The sequence below is a fragment of the Mastigoproctus giganteus genome, chromosome 3 (genome assembly GCF_048544385.1).
Source record: "Mastigoproctus giganteus isolate SK-2022 chromosome 3, ASM4854438v1, whole genome shotgun sequence".
Taxonomy (NCBI): Eukaryota; Metazoa; Arthropoda; class Arachnida; order Uropygi; family Thelyphonidae; genus Mastigoproctus; species Mastigoproctus giganteus.
The window spans coordinates 237,235,208-237,261,658 of NC_143577.1; the positions used below are offsets into that span (position 1 = coordinate 237,235,208).

At 37.5% G+C, this 26,451-nt stretch overlaps 1 protein-coding gene across 2 annotated transcripts in view; it reads left to right on the forward strand.

The window, feature by feature from the left end:
- The window catches only part of LOC150088912 (5-aminolevulinate synthase, erythroid-specific, mitochondrial-like), a 148,113-nt gene that overhangs the window by 99,902 nt on the left and 21,760 nt on the right, over positions 1 to 26,451 (forward strand). For both annotated transcript variants that reach the window (XM_090369717.1, XM_090369716.1), the window contains exons 2-6: positions 9,410 to 9,485; positions 15,510 to 15,683; positions 17,377 to 17,484; positions 20,243 to 20,453; positions 23,981 to 24,165. In XM_090369717.1, the coding sequence (XP_090225843.1) occupies positions 9,428 to 9,485; positions 15,510 to 15,683; positions 17,377 to 17,484; positions 20,243 to 20,453; positions 23,981 to 24,165 (736 nt within the window). In that variant the 5' untranslated portion in view covers positions 9,410 to 9,427. The remainder of the gene's footprint in view (positions 1 to 9,409; positions 9,486 to 15,509; positions 15,684 to 17,376; positions 17,485 to 20,242; positions 20,454 to 23,980; positions 24,166 to 26,451) is intronic.

The following is a 26,451-nucleotide window of genomic DNA, read 5'->3' on the forward strand; positions in this document are numbered from 1 at the left end:
TGGGGCACAATCGATACAAAAATATAGCAAGAGGTAGTCTATAACTGAGGAGGGTGAGAGCATATTTAATATTTTTCTCAGAGCGCAAACATGGAGACTGTGCTGGAAAAAAAGAAAATAAAGAAAAAAGATAGCCATGTTTCAATATTTTATTCATGAGGGAGAACATTCTTACTCAATACCGTTCCAATAAATAAAGAATTTACAATTAGCAATAAACTCGAAAATTATAAGCAATTCAACCATTATTCATTAGAGAAAATTTAACCTAATGATTCGTTGAACTCCATAAAATAATGAAATAATTTATTCAGCATGATAGTTCAGACATTTGGAGATGGTTTTGGAGTATCGCTAAAGCAACTTGTCAGTATAGGTATTTAACTAGAATTAACTGAAGCTAGGAATAATCGAGAGCTTTCTATATTAACATGCGTAAATCTTCTGAAGCGTGTTTCACTTTGTAACGTCCTAAAAACACAGGAAATGTTCAAGCGCGACTCAATTTACATGCAAGGTAAAAGAGATTATACACTGTTTCTCCACAATGCAGCTTGCGTGATCAAATATGCAACAACCGTGTCCACATCCATTTCGGCACGTGTATGATTTTTCGGGTCTGTCGAAATATCCTTGCGAATGCATTTTAGATAAAAAAGAAGAGGTCTTTCAACCTTTCGCAAACTACACTTAGTGTGCTTGGAGAAAGCTAATGTTAAAAAAATAGGTTATATTTTGAACGGTTTCCTCCGTGAAAACTGCTTGGAATGCTGAACCAACACGTAGGTATGACCTTGGTCAGTAGAGTAAGAACAGGCTACCAGTTTTTGCTACATCAATTTTGCCCTTCTTTTTTTTTTTTCTTTTACTTTCGTGCATATTGCTACTGGCATTGCATTTTGGCACTTGTAGGGCATATAATAAAAATAAGCAGGACACGCATTTGCCATGCACCTGCTAAAATTGAATATAAAACTGGTCTAATTCGTAAATATTCATGCATTAGTCGCGATGAATTAGAACAATAATCTGTTATCTATTGTCTTACTGGGTTACATTTGCAATTATTTATTTTATTTTTTTATAGAGCAATGGTCGGCAACTATTTTCGATCGTAGGTCATTTTTAATACAAGTAAAGTTTGGAGGAAAGGATATCCATAAGAAGAAAATATCAATATGATTAGGTTAATGGAGATGACCATACATTTTTTTTGAAATTTCCAATGATTCCTTTAGGTTTAGCATAAGTTCCAGGTGGGACTGTTCTTTTTTCGACATCCTAAGCTGCATGTGTTAAACGCCAAACCAGCTACGGCTATGAGGCATCAATATATTACGTTTATAATAGCGAGTATCCTATGGTCGGTTTTCCTGTTTGCTGGGCAAAAAACACGTTTCAGAAAGATATAATAATGCAGCCCTCGCCCGACTAGCGTGGCATGTTGTGAAAAAACACGAATAACAATTTCTCCAGTCAAGATGGGATTCGAACCCACATCTTTTTCATACGACAGAGAAGGATGGTGATCAAAATTAGGATTCGTATTAATATCAATACGAATACTATTACTAGTTTCCTAATTTCGAAATTTCCAGTGATTCTTTTAGGTTTAGTCATAAGTTCCAGATGGGACTGGTCTTTACTCGACATTCGTAAGCTGCATGTGTTAAACTCCAAACTAGCTAAGGCTATAAGGCGTCAATATATTGTGTTTATAATAGCGCGTATCCTATGCTATTAATAGTAGAAAATAATTCAAGGAAGTAAGCTTATACAGCATCAGCCATAAAAAAATAACTAATCTACCGCATCATTTGCTCATCTCATCTCCTCTAATATTTCGTTCAATCCTTCCGTAATTTATTATCACTTCCACAACACCAGTTGCCCGTTTGTTCGAACAATCAACTACCCTGTGGCTGAAAGCAAAATTTCACACATCCATCCTGCAGTCATCATTATTCAATTTTAAGTTTGTCCCTTTATATGTGTTGTCCCAGAAAGAATAAGGATGCCACCAACATTTAGTTTGCTCAATGCTTTTTGATTTGATTTGGGTTTTATTGGCGCATTAGCAACTAAGGCTATAATGCGCCAAGTTTTCTCAATGCATTTAAAGCCTTAAAAATGTCAGTCAGGTCTCCTCGCTGGTGGCTAATTTCCAAGAATTTCAATTTGCGGAACTCAATTATTTCGTGGTAAAAGTACCCGTTTGTGTTCTTAACTAAGCTGGTTGCTCTTCTCTGCAAGAGATCAACATATTTTTTTTAAAATAACGCTTCTAGACCTGTATGCAGCACTCAAGACGCCATGTTCTCCGAACCATTCTTGCACGATGCTGTTGTATTGTCGTCTATAAAGTGACTCTCACCTTCGGGATAAAGTGTAACATTACAGAGTGCAGTAGGTCTGATACAAAATTCAAGTACTCCCTGGTGATTTTCGACCTTCCACCGGTATCAACGGATCCACTCCTGGCCAACAAAGCATCCCCTATACCAACGGTGAGCAAATTCGGCTCTTCGTTGAGTTAAGTGCGGCTCCCATTGAAAATTTAAATCCGTTTTTTTTTTATTTCAGAACTTTTTTCACTGAATCTTGTTAAAGTAACTAAGTAACTAATATTTTGTTATATGGATTTTATGTTGTGTTTATTTATTTTTTTTATGTCTAGATATTTTGCTATTTTTATTTTGATTATAAATAAATCCGCGCTCATTTACACTGCTGGCGCCATCAGCGGACTTGTGCAACACTACACCGGGAGTGGGTAGAAAATGTGATCAAACCTCCCATAAGAGTCTCAATTTCAGACTTTGGAATTAAATTTATTTAAATTTTTTGATAACATGACCTCAGAAAATATCAAAAAACGAAAATACGAACAAGAAAATAGAATCTTTCAAGAAGAATGGGTAGAAAATTTTGCTTTTATTGACAATAATGGAAAATCGTTGTGTCTTATTTGTAAAGTTACAATTGCAAACTACAAAGTAAGCAATTTACGTCGACATTACGAAGGAAGTCATCCCCACTTTTCAACTCAATATCCACTCAATTCAAAATTGCGAACAGAGAAACTTAAGTCCTTGCAATCTGGTCTTCATAAGCAACAAGGACTCTTGTCTTCTTTTAGTCGCGAAGATGACAGAGCAAATGAAGCTAGTTTTTTGATAGCTTGAAATATTGCTCGTGCCAGACGTCCATATGGAGAAGGAGAATTTATTAAAAGAAACTTGGAAGAAGTGGTTAAAGTTTTGGATCCAGATAATACAAAACTGCATAAATTGATCGCACAGGTTCCTATGTCACGCAGTACAACTGAGCGGCGTATTGGTGCAATTAGTAAAAATGTTGAAAATAGTTTGATGTGTGATTTGAAAAATTGTGCAGCATTTAGTTTAGCTCTCGACGAGTCTTCAGACATTCAGGATGTTCCACAATTGGCCGTTTTTTTTCGCTATGTATCTGTAGACGTAAATGTTAAGGAAGAAATGTTAGCCCTAGTAGCTCTTATCGAAACAACTCGCGGTATCGATGTTAGAAATGCTCTTGATGAAGTAATGAACATATTTGAATTGCCTCGTGATAAACTTGTGTGAACCCATTTATTTGTGATATTATTGAAGATGGATTTCCAATTTCTGAAATAATACTTGTTGAAAAAGCGGCTGGGGAATTGGAGTTATTAGAGATGAAAGAGGATCAGCCATTGCAAATGCAGCACAAATCTACTTCTATAATTGAATTTTGGAAACTCGTGCCAGAATCAAAATATCCACATTTAAAGAAAGCTGCTTGCCGTCTAATTTCAATTTTTAGTACAACATATTGCTGTGAATCTTTGTATTCCACAATGAAGTTCGTGAAGTCGAAATATCGTTCACAGTTGACCAACCATCATCTCACTGAATTGCTGCGAACAGCTTTAACAAATTTTACGCCAAATTCAAAGATTTGACCAAAGGTCTTCGTTAAATGTTATACTTTTTATTAATGCATTTTTATTATTAAAATTTTGAAATAATTATTTTGTATTTTCTATCTCTTAATTATATTTTCTTATATATGTATACTTTATATAGCACTTAAGACTTGTGCAGAATATGTAATCATATTAATTAAATTAAATTAAATTTGAATTTGTGTATTTAATACTATGTAACTATGGTGTGGCTCTTTATAATATATGAAAAACCGGAATGCGGCTCTCATTGACCTCATGAGTGCCCACCCCTACCCTATACCATGATACCACCTCTAGATGCCTGAGTTGTCTTAACAAGCAAGCAGGATCCATCGCTTCGTGAGATTCTCGCCACTCTCTCTGCCTATCATCAGTGCAAAACGATGTGTATCGTGATTCGTCTGACCACATGACTTTCTTCCACTGTTCCACTGTCCAATCACGACATTCTATGCACTGCAAGCGGAATTTTCTGTTTTTCTCTGAAACAAGAGGCTTTCGAATAGGCAGACGACTGTCAGCACCCAATTTCTTCAATTCCTTGCGCAGGTACGGGTTGAAATAAGGCAGTTCTGAGCTTGGTTGAATTCAGATATTGTTTGCTGTACACTGAATGTCCAGTTTTCCCGTACAGTCCTCCTTAGATATGATGGCTTCGCTCTTGAAGTAGTTTTTCTGCCACATCTAAGCCTTTGAGATGTGGAAGAACCGCTTGCTTTCCAATCATTAAAAACCATTGAGATGGATGCATTTGCGAAATCGTAACTCCTGCGAAACGTACACCCACGATAAGACCTTTTTCAGTTCTTATAGATTACGCGTTATTTCCATTCTGGCTTTAGATTACTGCAGTCAAACAGCCTATACAGTCTTCATACTTAATGAGACAAACGTCATCACCCCCACGTCGGAGTTTTCTTAGCATTTATTTTCATTTCTTCTGTCTGTGACTGTCTTAATACAAAGATTGTATTTTTTTTTTTGCCCAACGTGTGTACAACTTGATTACTTCCTTGTCTCTGCTGGCAAAATTCCTGCATATCATTGACAGAACCCCCATAAACTGCTCCTATCAGCCCATCTGCACTGCCCAGAGAACTTCATGTCGAACTGTACAAGTGCCCCATGTCTCTTTCGTTCTCTATTAACCTGAGTGAGGTATCACCCATTTGGTAGGTTATTCTGGGATTACTGATTCTCATATGAAACGCCTTGCATTTTCATTTTTCAATGTTGAACTTCAAGTGCTACTTTGACCCCATTTGCCTAATTTTCTTGGTGCAATAATGCAATTACTGTGCTAACTGTGAGAGCGTTCGTGGGCTATAATATATTTTCCGCTTCATAAAAGATGTAAGATTATCAGAACACGTTCATCAGCGAAATAAGCACATCATTTCCTCATATGAAATTCAGAGGCCGAGATTAATAATAACTTCCACCTCTATTCATATTTTCCTATAATTAATTAGCGGGTCATAGGTTGGCAACCACTATTAGAAAGGAATGCTTGGTAACGTTTCATTAATATATGAATGACTATACGAATGTTTACTTTATTCTATCATTTTCTATTTCTAAGTGTTTCCCAGCGTTTTTTGTTGATTGTAAATGACACTATTTTATACAACTTTATTCAGTCAGCGCGGGTAGCAGAGTGGTTATAACCAGTGTCCTCCAAACGCCAGGTGGAAAAGACCCGGGTTCGAATTCCGTCAGAGATGCGAGAAATTTTTATGGGCTTCTTTTTTCACTTCGTGGTTGAATTAGTGAGTGTTATGCGTGAATAGCAAGGTGTTTTCTCCCGAAAAGCCAGGTTTTTCGTCAAGCAAAACAGGCAAATTGGCCAGAGACACACACAGTTTACGGACATATTACACATGAGCAGATGAGTTGATTCTCGGGTAGCCCTACCATGACAGTTTTTTTTTTTAATAGTTTCATCCATGCTTTCATTCATATTTTCAAAAAATGCGTTTATTTGTTAGCAAATGCTTTTCACAACCATCAAATGCTAAGTAATGCATATGGGTAGCAGTAACCCCAGAGAAATGTACCAACTATGTGTTGTTACACCCAGGGTAGTGGAGAATGATTGTTATTTTGTTATTTGGTTTTTTAGGAGCATTAGCAACTAAGGCCATATTGCTCCGGGGGAATATGCGGTGGTCATTCCCTGACCTTTCCGTATCCGGTGGTGACGGGCTCGAACCCCGGTCTAATCAAGAAGCATGTGCTACGCACTGCTGCTCCTTCCCACCTGGCTACGGAGGAGCCCAGTGAGTGGAGAATGAAAGAGATCTTGGGGTAATTGTGCAGTCAGATATGAAGTTTTCTGAGCAGTGCAGACAGGCAGCCAGAGCAGGTCATGGGGTCTTGTCAATGATAAACAGGAATTTTGCGAGCAGGGATAAGGAGGTGATTATCCCCTTGTATAAGACAGTGGTCAGGCCACACCTTGAATACTGCGTACAGGTCTGGAAGCCTCATTTTAGGAAGGATGTAGAGTTGCTAGAATGAGTACAGAGAAGGGCAACAAGACTGGTGAAGGGAACAAAGGAGTGCTCTTATGAAGAAAGGCTTAAGTTCTGCAAATTGCAGCTTCTGGAGACTAAGCACCTGCGAGGCGATCTGATTGAGGTGTATAAGGCCTTGAAAGGTGTCTCCGTAGCCAAGTGGGCAGGAGCGGGAGTGCAGTAGCACACGCTCTTTGAGTAGACCGGGGTTCAAGCCCCTGACTGCTGAATACGGTCGATCTGCCAACCCGCACTGGACCAGCGTGGCAGATTATGGTCCATTTCCCTCAGCATGAATTGTTGAGGAGGCTTCCACCCTGCAGTGGGTTGATAATGGCTGCACTTTACTTTTACTTTAAGGCCTTGAATGGATTGAGCAGGCTTAATGCTGATGGGATTCTTCCTCTTGCTCAGATTACAAACCTGAGGAGGCATAGATTCAAACTGAGGAAATGGTGTTTTTCAGAATAAAAAAAATTGAGGAACTGGGAGATGGTGTTTTTCAGAATATCTGCAAAAGCAAAGCATCAACCGCATCGGGTTTCATCAGAATTATGTATATCGGATCTTAAAGTTATACAGCGAGAAAATCCCACGAAGAGCAGTAATGTCGTTCGTCAGCCTCCTCCAAGAATCTTGCCAAAAGTTTTGAATGCTTTGATTCACCAGTTGTATGTCATTATTCTCAGACATTGAGCTGATAAATTCCGTTATTTGAAAGAATATAACGATACTGGGAGGTTTAGTGCTAGTTAAGGGAGGGTAGTTTAAAAGTAAGGTAATAGATATATTTGAAAGAAACTTCGCGATAACTGAAAGCAGCATGAATAAAGACACATGTTACGTTTCCTTTCCTTTCCTTACTGTTAGGTCAGATCTCCGTTAAGTCGTTGGGTTTTAGAAGCATCGGCGATTAAGCCCATATTGCTCCGTGTATACTGTCTGTAAATTTCGTGTTCTGAGTTCGATTTTCTGTATGTTGGATGAAAAACACGAGGATCTGAGAGCCAAAATCATGCTACCCTCGCCTGAGACTGACTAACTTAGTCACGTTGTAAAAAAGGCCAATAAAAATTTCTCCCCTCATCGACGGGATTCGAACTCAGGTCTGTCTTTTCACCAGGTGTGGGCAGGATTGCGATCTTACCAACTGGGCTACCCACGAGGGCTCTCTGCTAAGCGCCAACGTGACTAAGATAAGAGGCATCAATAAATTGTGTCTATATTTGGTGTTTTATTCAATCGGTTTGCTGTTTGTTGGACAAAAAACCAGTTTCCGGGGGGGGGGAACATGCGACTCCGCCTGAGACCGACTAACTCAGCCACGTTGAAAAACCCCATAAAAATTCTTCGTGTCATTGACGAATTCAAACTCAAGCCTCGTCCAACTGTGGTGTGGGAGGACGGTAATTATAACCACTTGGAACTAATGAGGGCTTCTTGTTACACAATGTTGTATACCTTTGATGACACTAGAAGAATTACCTAAAATGACTGCCCTACATGCAATTATTCGACTTCTGTATATAATTTATGGCAGGGCATAGTTTCTCTGGATTGATGTTCAGTTTATTAAAATTCTGTTAATAACTGAGCTAGAGTTAAAATGTTTATCGTAGTTATAATTTTCAACCGAGGTATGATATTTAGATTACCATACAGTATCGCTCTTGAGATGATAAACGGTTTTCCAGAAATACTATTTGGCCATCTCTGGAGGCAGTATTTCAATTCTAGATCTGACTTTACTCCTTATGACTTTCATCAGCTTTGGCTTTTGAAAACTCATCTGGCAAAGAACCGGTTCGGCTATGGCAATGAGGCCAAATACGTTGAGACCTAGTTTAATGGGGATGTTCCTGCATTTTAAGAGGTATGATTTTATTAGTGACAGTGGACAAGCGCTTGAATGTGATGCTTTTCAAAGCAGTGCATCAAATCTGCTTTCATTTAGTGTATTTCGTTTAATTGTTCTGTGATCAAATTTTTTAAAAAGCTATCTGTTACCTTACTTTGCACACAGCCCTCCTATATGTTTACTTTTTTCACTGGATCTAGTAACTCACTTTGCAGGTTTTTTTTTTTTTTTATCCCTCAAAATATCCAAACCTGCTAATGAATTCACGCTTCTTCAGATAAAAATACACATCAACCTCCATTGGACTTGACATTTTTCATTTGTAGGAGCGCAGGCAGAGAAGCATGAGAGAGAAAGAGATCAATTTCCCTCTCCGAAAATTGAAAAATGCTTTCATACTTTTAAAAATAAATGGAAAAATATAGGTAGCACTTAGAAAACAAAATGAACACTCAGCAATTTTTCTAAATATTAATATGTAGACAAATTGTAGAATCTCCTAACAGTTCAATTAATCCTCAAAGGACATTTTAATTGACCATATAACTTTATGGTTTTATTTTTGCTATTTTCAAAGTAAAGCTGTGAATATTTGTATTCTGTCTTTCGTAAATTACTGCTAGATACACGTGTAGATCATTACCCAAGCACCCAGGAAATGAGACATTCTTTCTGAAAAATTTATACAATAGACAGGTAAATATCTTTACATAGAAATTGCAGAGATTAGCGCAATATTGTCTCTGTTATCCTGCTGATCACGCAGGGGGTTGACGTATACACGACACATTGTGAAATATCCAATTTCATCTGATAAAACACTTACATGTCCCTGCTTGTCGACCTTTGTGGATCATTATGTAAAATTTTCATGTATATAACAAATATGAAACAGCCAGGAAAGCGTAGATGGATATTGATTCATTAGGAAATACGTAAAATCAACCGGTGAACATAAATATATTATCGTACATCCTTTACTCCAATTCACATAAGTTGCTTTACTGTTTTTGGATTTTCTTAAAACCCATCTAACTAAACTTTATTTATTTTGTACCATTACAGATATTACAGCCAAGTAAAATGCTTGCTCACCAGGTGGCAGCAGCTATCCACAGTTTATGTTCTAACTCTGGTTATAGTAAGTATATTATTAACTTTTAAGGTACAGATGTGTGAAAAACACTTTTATTTAAAGGTCAGATGACCTTTAAATAAAAATATATCAATATTTGTATTGATATATTTTTTATTGATATATATTTAAAATATATATATATCAATCGGGTAACAGAGGTAACTTACTCTAGAAATACTAACTCGCTGGTTGAAACAAAAATTTCTACAATACAGTCTAAATCCATTTTCCCGTAATTTGAATTTATGGTCTGTAGTATTCGAATTATTTATAACAGTGAATATTTCGCCTTCATTCATAAGAGCACCCTTTTGTTCCCATCACTAATCTTGTTGATCTTTTCTGCACCTGCTCCAACAGATCCACATCCTTCCTAAAATGAGGCCTCCAGACCTGTATGCAGTCCTTGAGATGTGGCCTACTATTACCATATACAGCGGGATAATCACCTCCTTTTCCGTAAAGACCTCATTTCGAGTCCCGTCGAGGACATGAGGAATTTTTATGGGTCTTTTTCACAACGTGGCTAAGTTGGTCGGTCTCAGACGAGGATAGCTGAAAATCGATAGCAGAAAAACAGAACATCGACCTCAGATTTGTATTTGTATCATGCAATTGACAGACAGTATATACGAAGCAATATGGCCTTAGTCGCTGATGCTTCTAAAACCCCATTACAACAACCTCCTTATCCCTGCTAACAAAATTCCCGTATATCATTGACAAAACCCCTTGAGCTGCCCTGGAAGCCCCATATATCCTACTATATACACTCCCTCTATACACTACTCGGAGAATTTTATACCTGACTGCACAATTATCCCAAGTCTTCTTCACTCTCCACTACCCTGAGTGTGGTATCATGCAGTTGGTATGTTAATCTGGAATTACTACTGTCCATATGCAGTACCTTATATTTGTCAACGTTAAACTTCAGTTGCCACTTATCAGCCCAACTGCCCAACTTTTCTAGATCCTGTTGCAGCAGCGTACTGTCATTACTGTCATTAACACCCTGCTAATCTTTGTATCACCTGCAGACTTAAACATTAAACCTGATATACCTTCATCAATATCATTAGTAAATACAGAAAAAAAAAAAAAAAAAAAATGGGCCCAGTAGTTGTTGTTGTTGTTGTTGTTATTTAGCTTAACGACACAAGGGCTACTGAGGCCAAATTGTGTCTGTTCATAGTTTATTTAGTCGAAATATAGCACTGTTGGTGTTAAATTAAATACTCCTATATAGTCCAATACGTTTTAAAAATATTACAAGTTCATTTATGTTTGCTTCATTTCCCAGGATATGAGTTAAATCATGTGGGAGGTTCAACCTAGAGACTGACTGAAAAGTGTTTGACCGTATGGTTGAATATAGGGGACAATCGAAGAGGAAATGCCTAACAGTAAGTTGACTGTCACAGGATGAACACTGGGGTGGATCTTCTCCCAGTAGCAGGAACAGATGAGTATGATGAGTGTGTCCAATTCTGAGTCTTGCCAGTACTACTTCCTCTCGTCTGTTTTGTCGAAAGCCTGAGAGCCACAGCTTTGGTTCTTGCTTTATCTGGTAAAGTTTATTGTTGGTGTTACTTTTCCAGATCTGTGACCAATTGTCGTAACTTGCTTTGCGAATAACAGGCTTATAATCAGTGTAAGGAACCTGAAGATGTTCTGGGCCAGCTGGATGAGGATTTTTAGCTGCAAGATCCGCACTTTCATTTCCCGGAATACCAGAATGGCCAGGGATCCAGCAAAAACTGATTGATTGATTAGACACACTGCAGGAAAATAGCTGAGAATGAATGTGTTTCAAGGTAGGATGAGAAGATGAAAAATTCTTCCTTATGGCAGAAACAGCACTGAGTGAGTCAGTGTAAATTATGACAGGTGAGATGGAAAGTTCAATAATTTTACTGAGTGCTAATTTGATGGCATATAATTCGGCTGTGAAGACGCTGCAGACTAATGGTAGTGAAGCTGTAACCGTTACAGAAGGAAAAACTGCAGCTGCACCAACCGCAGTAGCTGTTTTGGATCCGTCAGTATAGACTTTACAGGCATGGGAGTTCAGAGTAGTGTGAGCTAAGTGCAACTGCCTGATATTAAAGGAAGGTACAGTATTCTTTCCCCACTCCAAAAAATGTGTATCGTGGGAGGAAGAAACGTATGTCCAAGGTGGAACAGGAGCAGTTGTGTTCTGAAAAATATCGCTTAAATTGATATTCCAACTCTGAGAAAGCTCTTTAATCCTTAGTGAAGCAGGTCTGTTTTCATTTGGCTTGCTGTCATATATCAAATCCCACCGAGTATTATAAAGATACTCCCAACTGGGGTGAGATGGAAGACTCTGGATCTTAGCAGCATAGTGGAGCAATAATGATTTCCTACGAAGATGTAATGGAGGATCGTGTGCTTCGATATAGAGACTCTGGATTGGAGAAGTCTTAAAAGCGCCCAACGCAGTCCTGAGAGCACTGTGCTGGACAATATTTAGACGTTGTAAAGTAGTGCTCCTGGCAGAGTCATACACCGGACAACAATAATCTAGCCGTGACCGGATTAAAGTTCTATAAAGGTGCAATAGTGTATACCGATCAGCGCCCCATGGGGCCCAGTAGTGAACCCTGGGGAATTCAACTAATAAAATTAGTCCAAGAAGAACAGTGTCCAAATGATAACAACCCTCTATCTTCTTCCAATCAACCAACCCTTTATCCATAGCAATAAATTCTCCTAATGCTACACTGTACAGCAGTCTTTTATGTGCACAGTATCAAAAACCTTTCTGAAATCTAAGTACAGTATATTATTTTTTTGTATCCAGTTCCTCTATTATTGCGTCATAATATCCAATCAGATTGATCAGACAAAATTGTCCCTTAAAAAAATCCACAATGTGCCTCTAATATAACTGCATTCATGTCTAGATGGTTCCACATTACCTATTTAACCAGCGATTCCATTATTTTACCTGGAACAGATACCAAGCTAGCATGTCTGCAATTAATCACCTCACCTTTTCTTTTATCCCCATTCTGAATTGAGGATACATTCTCCAGTCTACAGGGATCTACCCTGAATCCAATGATGTTCTCATAATTATGATTAAAGGTTTGCTTACCTCCTTTTGTTTTCTTTCGGAAGCAGCTGTCGATATTCTTCGCTGTGCGAAGAATATCGACTCGTAGTGAATGTCAAATTGGCGGACCACAGACGTTTTTTGTCCCCCCTCAAGTACTGTTTGCTTTCACAGGTTCAACATTAAGCCTTTATGAAAATAATGGTAAATAATGATATAAGATGCACTAATATAAAATTTAAATACAATTCATAACTTGTATTAACCTTCATAAATGTTGATGGTCATGAGATCGTGTATTTCTGTGCAAGGGAAAATATGTATTCGACTCGCGAACTCTCTGAAAAAAAGGCCTGGGTTCGAATTCTGTCAATGACGTGAAGAACTTTTATGTCCTTTTTTCACTCAGTGGCTGAGTTAAGTGGGGGGTAACCTTGCTGTCATGCGCGGACAGCAAGGTTCTCTCCTCAGCAAACTCGTTTTTCGTCTAACAAAACAGGCAAAATCGAGCTGAAAACACGCAATTTATTTTACTAATTACGTTTCGGATGGCCCTAATATGACACTTTACTCTACTATTTTATCCCTGTCCTAGTAAAAATACTGGAACATGTGCCTTGATAGGTAAAAAAGGTTTTGGAAAATGTTATTTTTCCACATTTTCATTTTGAATAAGCCTCATAAAACAGGCAGAAAAAAATTACCAATGAAAAAGAAGAGAGGAGAAATGAGTAATACTCGTTAAAATTAAGTAAAGAAGGGGAACCGACAATCTCAAGCAAGGGCTGCTCAAAAAGGAAAAAAATTATTGAGGAAAAAAACTGAAGTAAACAGATTTGACCGGGAAAGCAAGAAGTAACGCAATCCAAGAACTGAAAAACTTTTTGCTTCACTTCCCAAGTATGCAAGTTCTTCGAAATGCTATTACCTAATTATCATTTGACACGCTAAATCAATTTCATATTTAATAAACGGATTTTAGGCGAATAAGTCGTATACTAAACCTCAACTCTACACAGCTGACTGCACGAAGCAATCAGATAAAGTTTTCGTGGTTGATGAAGGATGGTTGTTTTGTATTTACCTCGAAAGTAAATTGCGCGTCTTCTATTATTAGTGTAACTGTTTTTCTGGGATGAGAAACCTAGAATCAGGAAGAAAAATCCATGCAACTCTCTCCCAATATGGACAATCAGGTGGTAGATGACTTTCATCAACCGGTGAAATACCACCACTTTGCTTATTGGAGGCTTGAAGTGGTGAAACCCATGTTTAGTCTCTAGAGCAAAGTTTCCGGCATCCCCCCATCCCCCCATACTTCTCCTTCAACCCATGCACGGTACTAAGTACTATAGATTTTGATACCTTTCGTGTTTGGGGTTTTCATAAAAAAAAAAAAAACTCCACCATGACACGTAAAAAGTCCATAAAAGATGTACCTGTTAGGAGGAGATTCGAACCGGATCCTTTTCAGCACACTATATAACGAGTGATTATACAAAGTTCTCCTGTCTTGACAGGAGAACTTTGTATAATCTGTTGCCGAGTTAGCCTCGAGTTATACCTTCTTTCCTCGGAACTCCTGGTCTTTCATCCAGCAAATTAATCAAACTAACTAATCCGCTTCCAAGCAAATTAAACTAGTCCGTTCCTTGCACCATTTAGCCATTCTAATATTAATACTAATACTAATTAACTATAGACGCACTTCACAACCACAATACGCAGACATCTCACAGCCTTATTTGCTTTGGAGCAAAAAAAAAAAAAAAAAAAAAAATATATATATATATATATATAAACAGGTTTGTTAAAATAAAAACGACTTTTGGAACAGTTAGGATATGGACAGAGCCAATGACCGCACTAGCAAGACAGATAAAAACGCCCTCTAATGGTGTAGGACTGTAGGAAATTCACAGGGATGGAAGTCTACCCACCACATCTGGGGTCAAACACACAAAGTGACAACGCAAAATTTCACACAATTCCTTAAAGCCAGGTTGTACGGGTGTACCGTCTGCCACACATCAATACTGACATTAACCTATGATTCACACATCTCTTACCCCAGAAGACACTGAAGAAGGTCATTGCTTTTGTCACAATGGTTTCACTAACAGTCTGCGAAGTTCCGTGTTGAGAGAATATCTTCCATGATGACAGGATGGTACAGGTCTCAAAGCCAATGATACTATTAACCTGGCACGCAAGCGAAATATTTTAGTCCAAAAGTTTGTTTCATTTGAGCAATATTTATAATTATAGAACTTATTAGAAAACAAGATAAGTCCTTTATTTAAACATAAAAATGAAGGCAGGATCTTGCTAGTAATACATTGCTTTTACAAATAAACAAAAATTCAACTCTAAAGGGCCATACCCTATCTTGCCTGGATCGCCAAAACACCTTAAGCGATCCCTGCTTACAAGCAGGAAGATTCCTGCTCTTCTCAGAAATAGGTGATTCGATCATACGTGCTCAGTTAATTTGTGGAAACCTCGAAAGGTTGGCATGCACGCTTATCGTAGGAGCGATTTATTTTCGAATTGCAGGTTCCACAGTTGGGTTGGGTCAGTTAGAAATTGCACCAAGGATATTATGTCATAAGGATATTATGAAACCATTGAGTTCTCGCATAAAACTGTTGTCCCAAATATTCTAAATTGACTTTAACCTCGTTTGAATGTGCTACAAACGGAGCTTTAACAAGGAACTGAAATAAATTTTAAATTTTATTATTATCATAATATCTAAGCATAATTAATATCATGGTGGATGGAGAGGAACAGGGCAAATATTAATAGATAATTTATCTCTTTTGCCCATTAGTATTGGTTCAACACCGGAATCAAAATTAATTGTGGTTTGCAGGAAGATTAATGCGATTCATTAGGATTTAATTAAAACTAGTAATTAGTAATTTAAATTTTATTTTCTCCAGATGGCGCAAGACACCTCTTTCATCATACATCAATGCCATGCCCTTTTGTGGAGCGACTCAATCCCCTTTTCCTGAGGAACTACGGCACTTCCCTTTTGAATATGTTTATGAAGAGATGTCCATTCATGTCACGCCATCTTGGGACTTCACAAGTCACATCTACAAATGAGAAACGTAAGTGTTAGCCTGGTTATGTAGAAGTTTTGTTTTTCTTTCAAAGACTTTTAGAAGTTATCTGACTTTGTTTTTAGCGTATGGTGAGACTGAGTTCACTAGTACTCTTCCCTTTCAAATCAATTCCATTATGATAAAATTAATCTTTTAATAAAAATACAATAAAAAGCTTTACTATTTAAACAGACATAAATTCCATGAAGTATAAAATCCAGAAAAACAGTACATCGGGCTAAAATAGTTACTTTTACAGAACTGTCCCAATGTTGTTCAGAATACTGCATTTCTCTTTATTCGTGACTCTGGACAGTTGTGGATCCAGGAGTTGTGGATCGAAGGAAAAAACCCAGTAAACTCTGTAAAATTCTGCACCCTCGAAGATTAAGAGGTGCCGGATTTTAAAATTTTCCAGATTTTAGAGAGGCATACCTAGTGATTGAGTAGTGTTAGATGAGCATACAGTATCTCAATAAACATTAAGCACAAACAACTGAATATATTTATATCTGTTAATATTTATAATGGCTATCGTGTCCTTTCATTTGTTTATGTGGACAACAGAATTTAAATTGCATGGAAAATGGATGATTTTAATTCCCACAACAGAACAAACTTGCCTTTGTAACAAGTTATCCTGCTATTGCACTAGTTTCAACAGATAGCTTTAGCTGCATTACACCTTTGAAAACTGACAGTATACAGGCAATTGAGGAAAAATTCTTTACATGTTATCTCTGCATGTTATCACTAGAGACTACTTGCTATCTGATGGTAGACCAGTTAAACCCGAAACATGCTGTCGTAACAGTCTCATCTTTTAAATAAATGTCCTGTTAACCTTTTATAGAGGCCATCTGTATGAAAGCAGCGCAATATCAGGATAACTCGTTGCAAATTTGTTCTGCTATGAGAATTAAGAACGTTGAGTTATCTATACAGTTTAAATCATGTTGCGCAAAATCAGATTAAAGGTCAAGACAGTCCTGCAAGCATCTTTTAAAGAAAGAAATGTCACTCTTTTTTTTTTTTTTTTTTTTACTTCGATTCTTAAAGACAAATATGATCGTACTAAAGATCGGAATTCTTAAAGATAAATGTGATCGCTGAATACGATGCTGGATTGCTGTCTTAAAATTTCCGGATTATAAAATGTTTATTTAGTTATTTCGTAAAATGTGCCGAATTTTAGAGAATTCGAGATTTTAGTGTGTTGGATTTTACAGAGTTTGCTGTATCTATAAACAAATATACATTATAATTTTTATTTATAGTTACAACTTCACTCGAGACTCCAGTTCGGTTCAGTGCATAAAAGGTTGATTCATGATAGTATTCTCTCCTATCATTTAACCAACCTTTTATCCACTAAAGTATCTTCTCACCAATGGCTTAGTATGCAAAAGCCGAAAATCTGTCAACCAATTAATGAAGCATATAAGCTATAAAAATATATTATTCGTTATTTTAAATTATTATAAAAATGAAAATAAGGACCATTAAAATTTTTTTTCAACAACAAGCTTGAAAATTAGACGCCAGTTTGCGACTTAGCAAGTACTATGATAATCTTGGGCCCTACTTAGGAATAATTTGTTATGGTTATTATTATTTCATTTATTTATTTTTAAATGTTAATGAATTCTTTATTTAATTAATTAATTTATTTATTTTAATTTTGTATTTTTTTTTTTAGAACCGCAGCTTAAAACTCAGTGCCCCTTTATGGCAGAGACAAGAACAGTTTCGTCTGCTGATGAAATTCCAAGAGACGTCGTTAATTTCTGCAGTTTGGATGATAAAGGTTGGTTGTAAATATGTTATATTTTTAAAAGGCATTCTTGAATATATATTTTGTCCACGATTTTACCTGGATTTTTTATCCAAGCAATCTGTCCATAGAATACGTAATTTATAAACATAATACGCTGGCTTATTGCTTTAGTGGTCTTAGTGAAAAAAAAAAAAAAAAAAATGTTGACGATAAATCGAATTTTTTAAACTATATAAATCTTAGATATAAATGAAAAAAAGCTTATCGCAGGAATAAAGTTTGAAAATTAAATAAATAAGTAAATAACCATCAAAAGGTAGGGTGGTCGCAACCCGTGTTTTTATAGACATAATTTGCATAATGTGCGGCTCTGTAAGGTGGTAGATAGATTTCTATTGGATACTCGAAATTTGCATGCCAGGATGCCTATTATATTTGCCTTCGGCGACACTGTTCACAATAAAATATTCATGAAAAACATTTTGTTCTGTTATCGAGCAGTGTACAATACAGTATACAACATGGCCTAAGTTGCTGATGTGCCTAAACCCAACAACAAACAAACAACTCACCAAACGTCTTTCTTAGTGAAAGCATTCCTAATTGAGACTAAAATTTAAAGCTTATATATAATTGATGTGGAAAAAAATCCAAAAGAGCATGTGACTATAATCATAACGATGGGATTTTGAGTACTGTATTCTGTAAGGAGACAAAATTTAAAAGTGGAATTTCTTTTAACTGAAAAATCTAAATCCCTTTAACTGTTTTGTAGAAGTAAAGTCGCTTTTCCGATTTACGAGAATCTTGGTGATTAATTCTCTTTATGAAAGAAAGCCGAAAGAAGCACATCGATTTTTTCAATTTCAAATCGATGTGCTTCTTCAAGAAGGTTTTCTCAGCAGCTTAAGACAAAACTCAGTAATTTATCTTAATTCTAGCGATCCTTAAGATGCTCTAATTAAGAATAAGGTATGAAGAACGTTTTGAAAAATTATTTTGAAAGAGATGGATGCCATGGATGAGTTTGAATTTTGAGGTGCAATCAGTTGTAGATTTGGATTGTGCTAGTTTGCTCAGTGTCCAAAAGACCCAATGTTCAAATTGATGAGAGAAAAACACGCAGTTTGTCGAGTTGATGAACTGAACTTTTGTGGTTTTCATTGCGTTGGTGTATATGCTAAACAACTTAACCCAACGTTTACTGCTTTCTCCTCACAGTAAGAGAACTTAACTGTAATTTGATATGACGTTAGATGCTAAAATTATATCTGCAGTGACTGAAAATCATGCGATACAACGCTATTTTTCATCCCGAAAATTTGCTTACTGTTTCTGTGATAAAATACGTACCAGTGTGGGGGGATTGGGTAGCAGCTAAAGATAGCCATTGTGACTTAGGGCATGGCTAAACATAGTCGGTGTTCTTCAGGAACCACATAAAAATTGTACATTCGCTTGTACATGTACAAGCGAATGAATAACACTGGAGTCAAAGGGCGTCTTTCAGGAGATATTTTTTTAAGTGCATGAAGAGGTGAAATTTGTTAGTTAATTTTAAAATAAAATTGTTTTACATGACCTTATACCTGATATTACTCAATACATATTTCTTTGTTTTTCTCCTTAATCGAAGAGTGAAAACTAATTTTAGAAAACTATATATATATTATAGAAAAAACAAAAACAACTGTAGAATGCAAGACACTATCAGTATTTTCGTTTAGCTTCTCACTCCCCACCTCGAAAGAGAGCTAGTCATTTTTAATATACCTAAAATAAATGCAATATTTCTAATGTATCAAAAGATTAATAAAAGTATGTTTCATGCAAATACTCTCCAAATTTAGAATAGAAATTTAAAATTTCCCTCACGATGTGATAATATCAGAACGTTCTGTCTTCAACTCAGTATTAAACAGACGAAATATCTTTTTTGTTAGTGATAACTACAGGTTTGGCGCATGCTTATTAAATTTTCAATAGCAGACGAGGCCAGGGTGAACCAGTCTGCATGATTACATATACGCCTATGAAAAAATAAATGGGTTATCATATGGGAAATTCCAATTATTTCTGTCATATGTCTACACATGCACACACACTAGTATTAAATCGAGTACAGATGTACAATAGATAAACCTATGTTTGATAAATGAAAAAAATCTGAATTTTTCCCTTAAAAAAAAAAACTAATTTAAATATAATGATAAATTGTACTATGGAAAGACGTGAAAGAGCAGTAATCGAGCCGAAAGGTAGCAGTCCTCATTATTGGGACATGGTCAAATGGTCAGCGGTCGTAGTATATAAAGATCATAATAAAATTAATGATCTTTATATACGCTAGTTTCCTGATTTCCAATGTCATTACTTAAGCTCCCTCATTTTATCTGGTTGTTACATTCATGTTAGAAGTTTTGTTCTTAGTGGATGGCACATGGTTATGTTCATCCTCCTCCCACACCGCATAGAAGAGACACGAGTTCGAATCCCATCAATGATATGAGCAATTTTTATGGACCTTTTTCACAAAATGACTGAGTTAGTCAGTCTCAGGCTAGAGTTTTTTCTTCCGGAAACTTGGGTTTTTCGTTCAGCAAATAGGCAAATCGATCGCAGAATATATGCAATTTACAGACATAATACAGTGAAGCCTAATTATTTGTTTCAGCGTTTAACAGACACACCTATTAGAAGTTTCAATAGCAAATTTTTATGTTCGAATAAATATAGCCAACATTAATATGTGCTCATTTTTTTTTAATCCCTTCAATTTTTAAAACAGAAACGCCTTTTGCTTACAACGAATTCTTTTTGGAGCAAATCGCCAAAAAGAAGAAAGATCATTCGTATCGAGTGTTCAAGAAAGTAAATCGCCTAGCTGACAACTTTCCTTGTGCAGAGGAGTTTAGCGAAGGACACAAGCCAATCACTGTGTGGTGTAGTAATGACTATCTGGGCATGAGTCGTCATCCTGAAGTTCGAGATGCTGTAATGTAAGCAAAGCTGTCGGCATTTTTAGTTTTATATGTTATTATTGCAACTGTACACTGCCCAACCAAAATATTAATAAACTAGTCATTCCAATATACAAACACCCCTAACGAAACTCAATGGCAGAAGCCATCACTAAGAAACGTATGCAAAAGAGGATACGTATGATAACTGCATATTCGCACCCCAGACAATGGTACTTTCAAGAACCATCTTTAATATATAAATAAAAATAGATAGTTCGGAAATGGTCCATCAAAATTCTCCCCAGGCTATTATTGTGCTCGCAAGAATCTCAGGTTTGGCTTCAAGCAACCATCGCCAATAAAAGAGAACCAGATCACTGTTAACTGCATTCTCTAATATTTTGGAGGGCAATGTATATCATCTTATTATGTTATTTGTTAAATTTATTTCCTATTCAAGAGCAGTTGAAAAATTAACAGACATTAAAACAGGTTATACATTAAAACAGGTTTGTATTTATTTCTAAAAGAATATGCATCTTTGTTATTCAATATAGAAAATTGGCTGGCGATATTCTGAGGATTGTATTCTTTCGATATGACGAATATATTCTTGGCTGTATTCAAATATTTTAACTGATGATATATACGCTAACTGCTCAAAAAATTAAAAACTTTTGCAATTTGCGTCGAAAAATAATATAACGTGCTCATATAAACGTGACCAAACGTGATCAAAAAATGTGACCCCAATTCACAAAGGAGGATCAAAGGCTGACACAAGTAATTATAGACCTGTGAGCTTAACTTCTGTTCCAGGAAAATTAATGGAGGCACTGGTTAAAGAAGCACTGCAGGATCATTTAGACAAGACTTCAGTTATAGCTCAGACACAGCATGGTTTTGTTAAGGGGAAGTCTTGCCTGACCAACTTGATTGGATACTATGATGCAGTCACAAAAGAACTGGATGCAGGGAATAACTTTGATATTATACACATTTGTATACTTGGATCTTAGAAAGGCTTTTGATACTGTCGCACATGGAAGACTGCTACACAAATTGGAGCAGTGTGACATTGGAGGCAAATTGCTGCTATGGATAAAGGGGTGGTTGAGGGGGAGAAGACAGAGAGTGGTAATCAATGGACACTGCTCATCGTGGACTAATGTTATTAGTGGAGTCCCTCAGGGCTCAGTGTTCGGTCCATTATTGTTTTCTGTATTTATAAATGATATTGATGATGGTATATCAAGCTTAATGTCCAAGTTTGCAGATGATACAAAGGTTGGCAGGGTTGTCAAGGACACTACTGACACTATGCTGCTGCAACAGGATCTGGAAAGGTTGAGCAGATGGGCTGAGAGGTGGCAAATGAAGTTTAACATTGACAAATGTAAAGTACTACACATGGGAAACAGCAACCCCAGAGCAACGTATCAACTCTGTGGTACTACACTGACAGTGGTAGAGAATGAAAGGGACTTGGGGGTGGTTGTGCAGGCAGATATGAAGTTCTCTGAGCAGTGCAGACGGGCTGCAAGAGTAGCTCATGGAGTATTGTCAATGATATACAGGAATTTTTCCAGCAGGGATAAGGAGGTGATTATTCCATTGTATAAGGCAATGGTCAGGCCACACCTAGAGTACTGTATACAGGTCTGGAGGCCTCATTTCAAGAAGGATGTAGAGCTGCTGGAACGAGTACAGAGAAGAAGGGCAACAAGATTAGTGAATGGAACAAAGGGGTGCTCTTACGAAGAAAGGCTTAAGTTTTGCAAATTACAGTGTCTGGAGACTAGGCACCAGCGAGGTGATCTGATAGAGGTGTATAAAGCCTTGAATGGTTTAAGCATGCTCAATGCTGATGGGATTCTTCCTCTAGCTCAGAAAAATCACCTGAGAGGGCATAAATTCAAATTGAGGAAAGACAGATGTAGGATAGACGTGCGGAAATTTGCCTTTAGCCAGCGGGTGGTTGGTTGGTGGAACAGACTTCCATCCCTTGTGGTGGAGGTTGATAGCCTAAATAAGTTTAAGGCTCAGCTGGACAGGTATTTTGAACGAACAGAGGGGTGAAGTGGAAGTGGGTTTTTTTTTTTTTTTTTTTTTTTTTGGCTGATGCTGCATAAGCTTGCTTTCTTGCATCAAATGCCTCTACTAATGCTAATGCTAAACGTCAGTTGTCCCATGGCACTATCACAAATTCCTTGGCATCACATAAATACTGTATGCTTTCCTGGAGTTTCGTCGATCCTGTCATGAGGAAAGCAGATGATTTTTCTGATTTTTAGAAAGGTATTATTGTTGGTGCATAGTTGAGAAAACAAAGGAAATCAATGCTGTGGGAAAAGCAACCATCTCAAAAGTATACGAGTGGAAGACGAGAAGAATAAAAAAAAAACTGCAGCCATTATCAATTCACTGCAGGATGGAAGCCTCCTCCATGATTCATGTTGAGGGAAATGGACTATAATCTGCCACGCTGGTCCAGTGCGGGTTAGCAGATCGACCGCACTTAGTAGTCAGGGGCTTGAACTCTGGTCTTCTCAAAGCGCGTGTGCTACTGCACGACCACTCGGTAAAGGAGGCCGCTACAACAGGAGTATGCAGCTCTAAAGGGAAGAAATGCGGAAAAACGTGGTACTCCAAGAATTAGACAGTAGGAACTTAAAGCGAATTGTGCGTCAGAATACAAGGTTCAGTGTGCCGCATATCACTAAAAAATTGAGTTTAGGCAACGAAAGATCCATTTCCAGTCGAATTATGCAGCGGGAGCTGAAATATCTCGAATTTTTAGTCACGTGCCTATAGGAAAGCCATTTCTTTCTTTCTGTAAAAAATCGAAAGATAAGACTGGAGTGGTGCCGCCTACGCTAAGACTGAAGTCACTGAACTATGAAACAGTGTAAAAAGATCATGTGGTCTGACGAGTCTCGATTTACAGTTTTTTGCACCAATGGTAGGGCGAAAGAGTGGCGTGAAGCCACTCATATCCAGGCTGTTTCGTGTCCATTACTTTTGTTCGTACGGACTGGTTCCGCTCATACCATTGGTGGATCCTGTTTCCTCCAATGAATATCTTTCTGTCACATTGTCACAACCTCGTTCCACAGTTTTTTATTTTCACCCATGAAAGATGCGAGGGAATCTTTCAAGACAACAATGCACCGTACAAAAATTGTCTGAATGGTTCGAGTGGCATTCAGAAAATTTCTAACAACTAGCCTGACAGCCTAATTCTCCAAATCTGAATCCAAATAAGAATGTCTGGGATGTGTTGGAAAGGCAGTTCAGTGTCATTCCCTACCAGCCACATACCCATATTGGAAGTATGGGCAATTCTAGAGCTAGATACCCTCAGAGATTTGGTGGAGTCCATCGCATGACATGTACGGACTATAATTCTGGCAGAAGGTGGCCCTTCTAGATATTGAATTAAGATTTCTAATTTTTTGGCCGGTGAGTATAGTTATTTAACGTTAAATTTTCCCACTTTTGCATCTACTGGTTTTTTTTTTTTTTTTTTTTTTGGTTTTTTTAATACTGTTCCATCTTTGCAGAGAAACCCTTGAAAAACATGGAGTTGGAGCAGGAGGAACAAGAAATATATCCGGCAATTCCACATTCCACGAAGAACTAGAACACGAATTGTCTTCACTTCATGAAAAAGAAAGAGCGTTGCTCTTCACTTCCTGTTATGTAGCTAACGACTCTACCTTATACACTTTGGCGAAGGCCATTCCAGGTGAGTTTGGTATTGTATGAAAAATACAGTAATCTAAACATAATATTCTTTACAGCCGCCTTTACGTTCACAATTTATTCTTTAAGCTGAAAGCCTAACTCGCTAAAACCAACAAAATCTGTCCTCTTTATTAATATTATTTTTTTTCTAGTTTTCCATAACAATTTAGATAATGCTAATTTTCTGTCCTATGTCTTTTAAATCAATCTCAAGAGAACGTACAAGACGTTTGTTTTCCAACTCGGGTTTTTCATCCCTCAAAACAGGCACAATGATCATAGAGGGCTATATGTAGAGGCTGATCATTTAATTTGTAGAACCGCAGCGCCACTGTACATTCACTCAAGTTTCGGTGAAATACTGCTACACAAGAGAGTATATGTCCAAGGATACACTGAGACCGTTGCAAGTTCTGACGTGTTGTGTGATAGTTACAAAGTGGCCTTAAGTTACGCACTCAGCTGTATAATGGAAGATTTAAAGATTGAGCAAAGTTTTCCTATTTGTTATTCCTACTATGTTCGACGTGGTATGAGTGCTTCATAGACTGTGAGGGAAATGTCAGAGGTTTACAGAGATAAACGATTGAAGAAAAGCAAAGAATAGCTTCCTAGAGTACTTCTGCAAGTTGGTTCATCGAAGGCACAAGTATACAGGGTGTTTCAGTTAAACGTTTCAGAACTTCTAAGAGGGGTAGGGTACATCCTGACAACTCGAAATCATATAGCAATGTGGGGTCGGAAATGCTTTCCTGAAGCGGTGTTGTACACAGAAGCACCATAAAGAAAAGAGACCGTAAGTGAGAAATCGTTTTAATAACACATGAAAAGAAGCAAAAGGTACATGGATTAAAGTAAGTGTTCGAAGTTTCTTCCACGGGCTACAATGCACGCCTCACATCTCCGACGCATGGACATCCGAACATTCTGGAATACTCCAGGCGAATTTCGAATTTCTTCGGCAGCTACTGCCGAAGAAATTCGAAATTCGCTGAGGAGCTGGTTGCAATTCTTGCAACCAGCTCCTCAGCATTGCCAACAGGGGTGTCATAAACTAGCGATTTCATAAGACCCCAGAAATAAAAATCAAGACATGATATGTCGGGTGACCGAGCAGGCCAACGCACGGGACCACCACGTCCGATCCACTGTTGACCAAATGTGACATCCAGGTAGTTACGAACATCTCCGCTATAATGAGCAGGGGCTCCATCGTGTTGGAACCACATTATCTGTTGCGTCGATGCAGAAATCTGTTCATCTCTCAAAAGTTGTGGCAATACTTGCTGCAGAAAGATCAAGTAGATAGGTCCGGTTAGACGACACGGTAACAGGTAAGGTCCGGTGAGGTGATCTCCCATAATACCGGCCCATACATTGACCGAAAATCGAATCTGTGCTGCACGACGTCGTATTGCATGCGGGTTCTCGACCGCCCAGATATGGTCGTTATGCGTGTTGAAAATTCCTTCCCTTGTGAAGGATGCCTCATCGGAAAACAACACTTCAGCAGGAAAAAGGGGATTTGTAGCACATTTTCCAAGGTACCACTGTGCGAAAGCAATACGAGGTTGAAGAAACTTCGAACACTTACTTTAATCCGTGTACCTTTTGCTTCTTTTCATGTATTATTAAAACGATTTCTCACTTACGGTCTCTTTTCTTTTTATGGTGCTTCTGTGTACAACACCGCTTCAGGAAAGCATTTCCGACCCCACATTGCTATATGATTTCGAGTTGTCAGGATGTACCCTACCCCTCTCAGAAGTTCTGAAACATTTAACTGCAACACCCTGTATAGACTTCGAATGGGAGCATTAGAAAAGGAAACAGCACCGGAGGTCCTCAGGGTCGAAGATTAAAATTAAGGCAGATCCATTCCGCGAATTTAATGATCAGCTTGCGTGTAGAATTTGCGGACACCATCTAGCAATGTGTCATGGTCTCAGTTGATGGGCGCGTATCCAAAACGACCCAGCCCATATCTCTCTGTATCTGTCTATCTCAGCAACTTGTTTACCTTGAGGATTCTAGTTAATCACAAGATAATTTCTTTTGTGTTACCAATGGTAATTACATGAGTTCATAAGTATTAAGCCATTATTTCCCCTTGATTAAATGCCAGATTTACTACATTTCTTTAATAGCAAAATGTTATTTGGTGTCTACCTTCGCTTCAAGAGAACGAGAATTCTATAAAAAAACACAGCTTCGGTCGAGTAATACTTGTACATTTTCATCTTTTAAGAGCTCCTTTACCACTTCAGTCAATCATCAAGACATAACA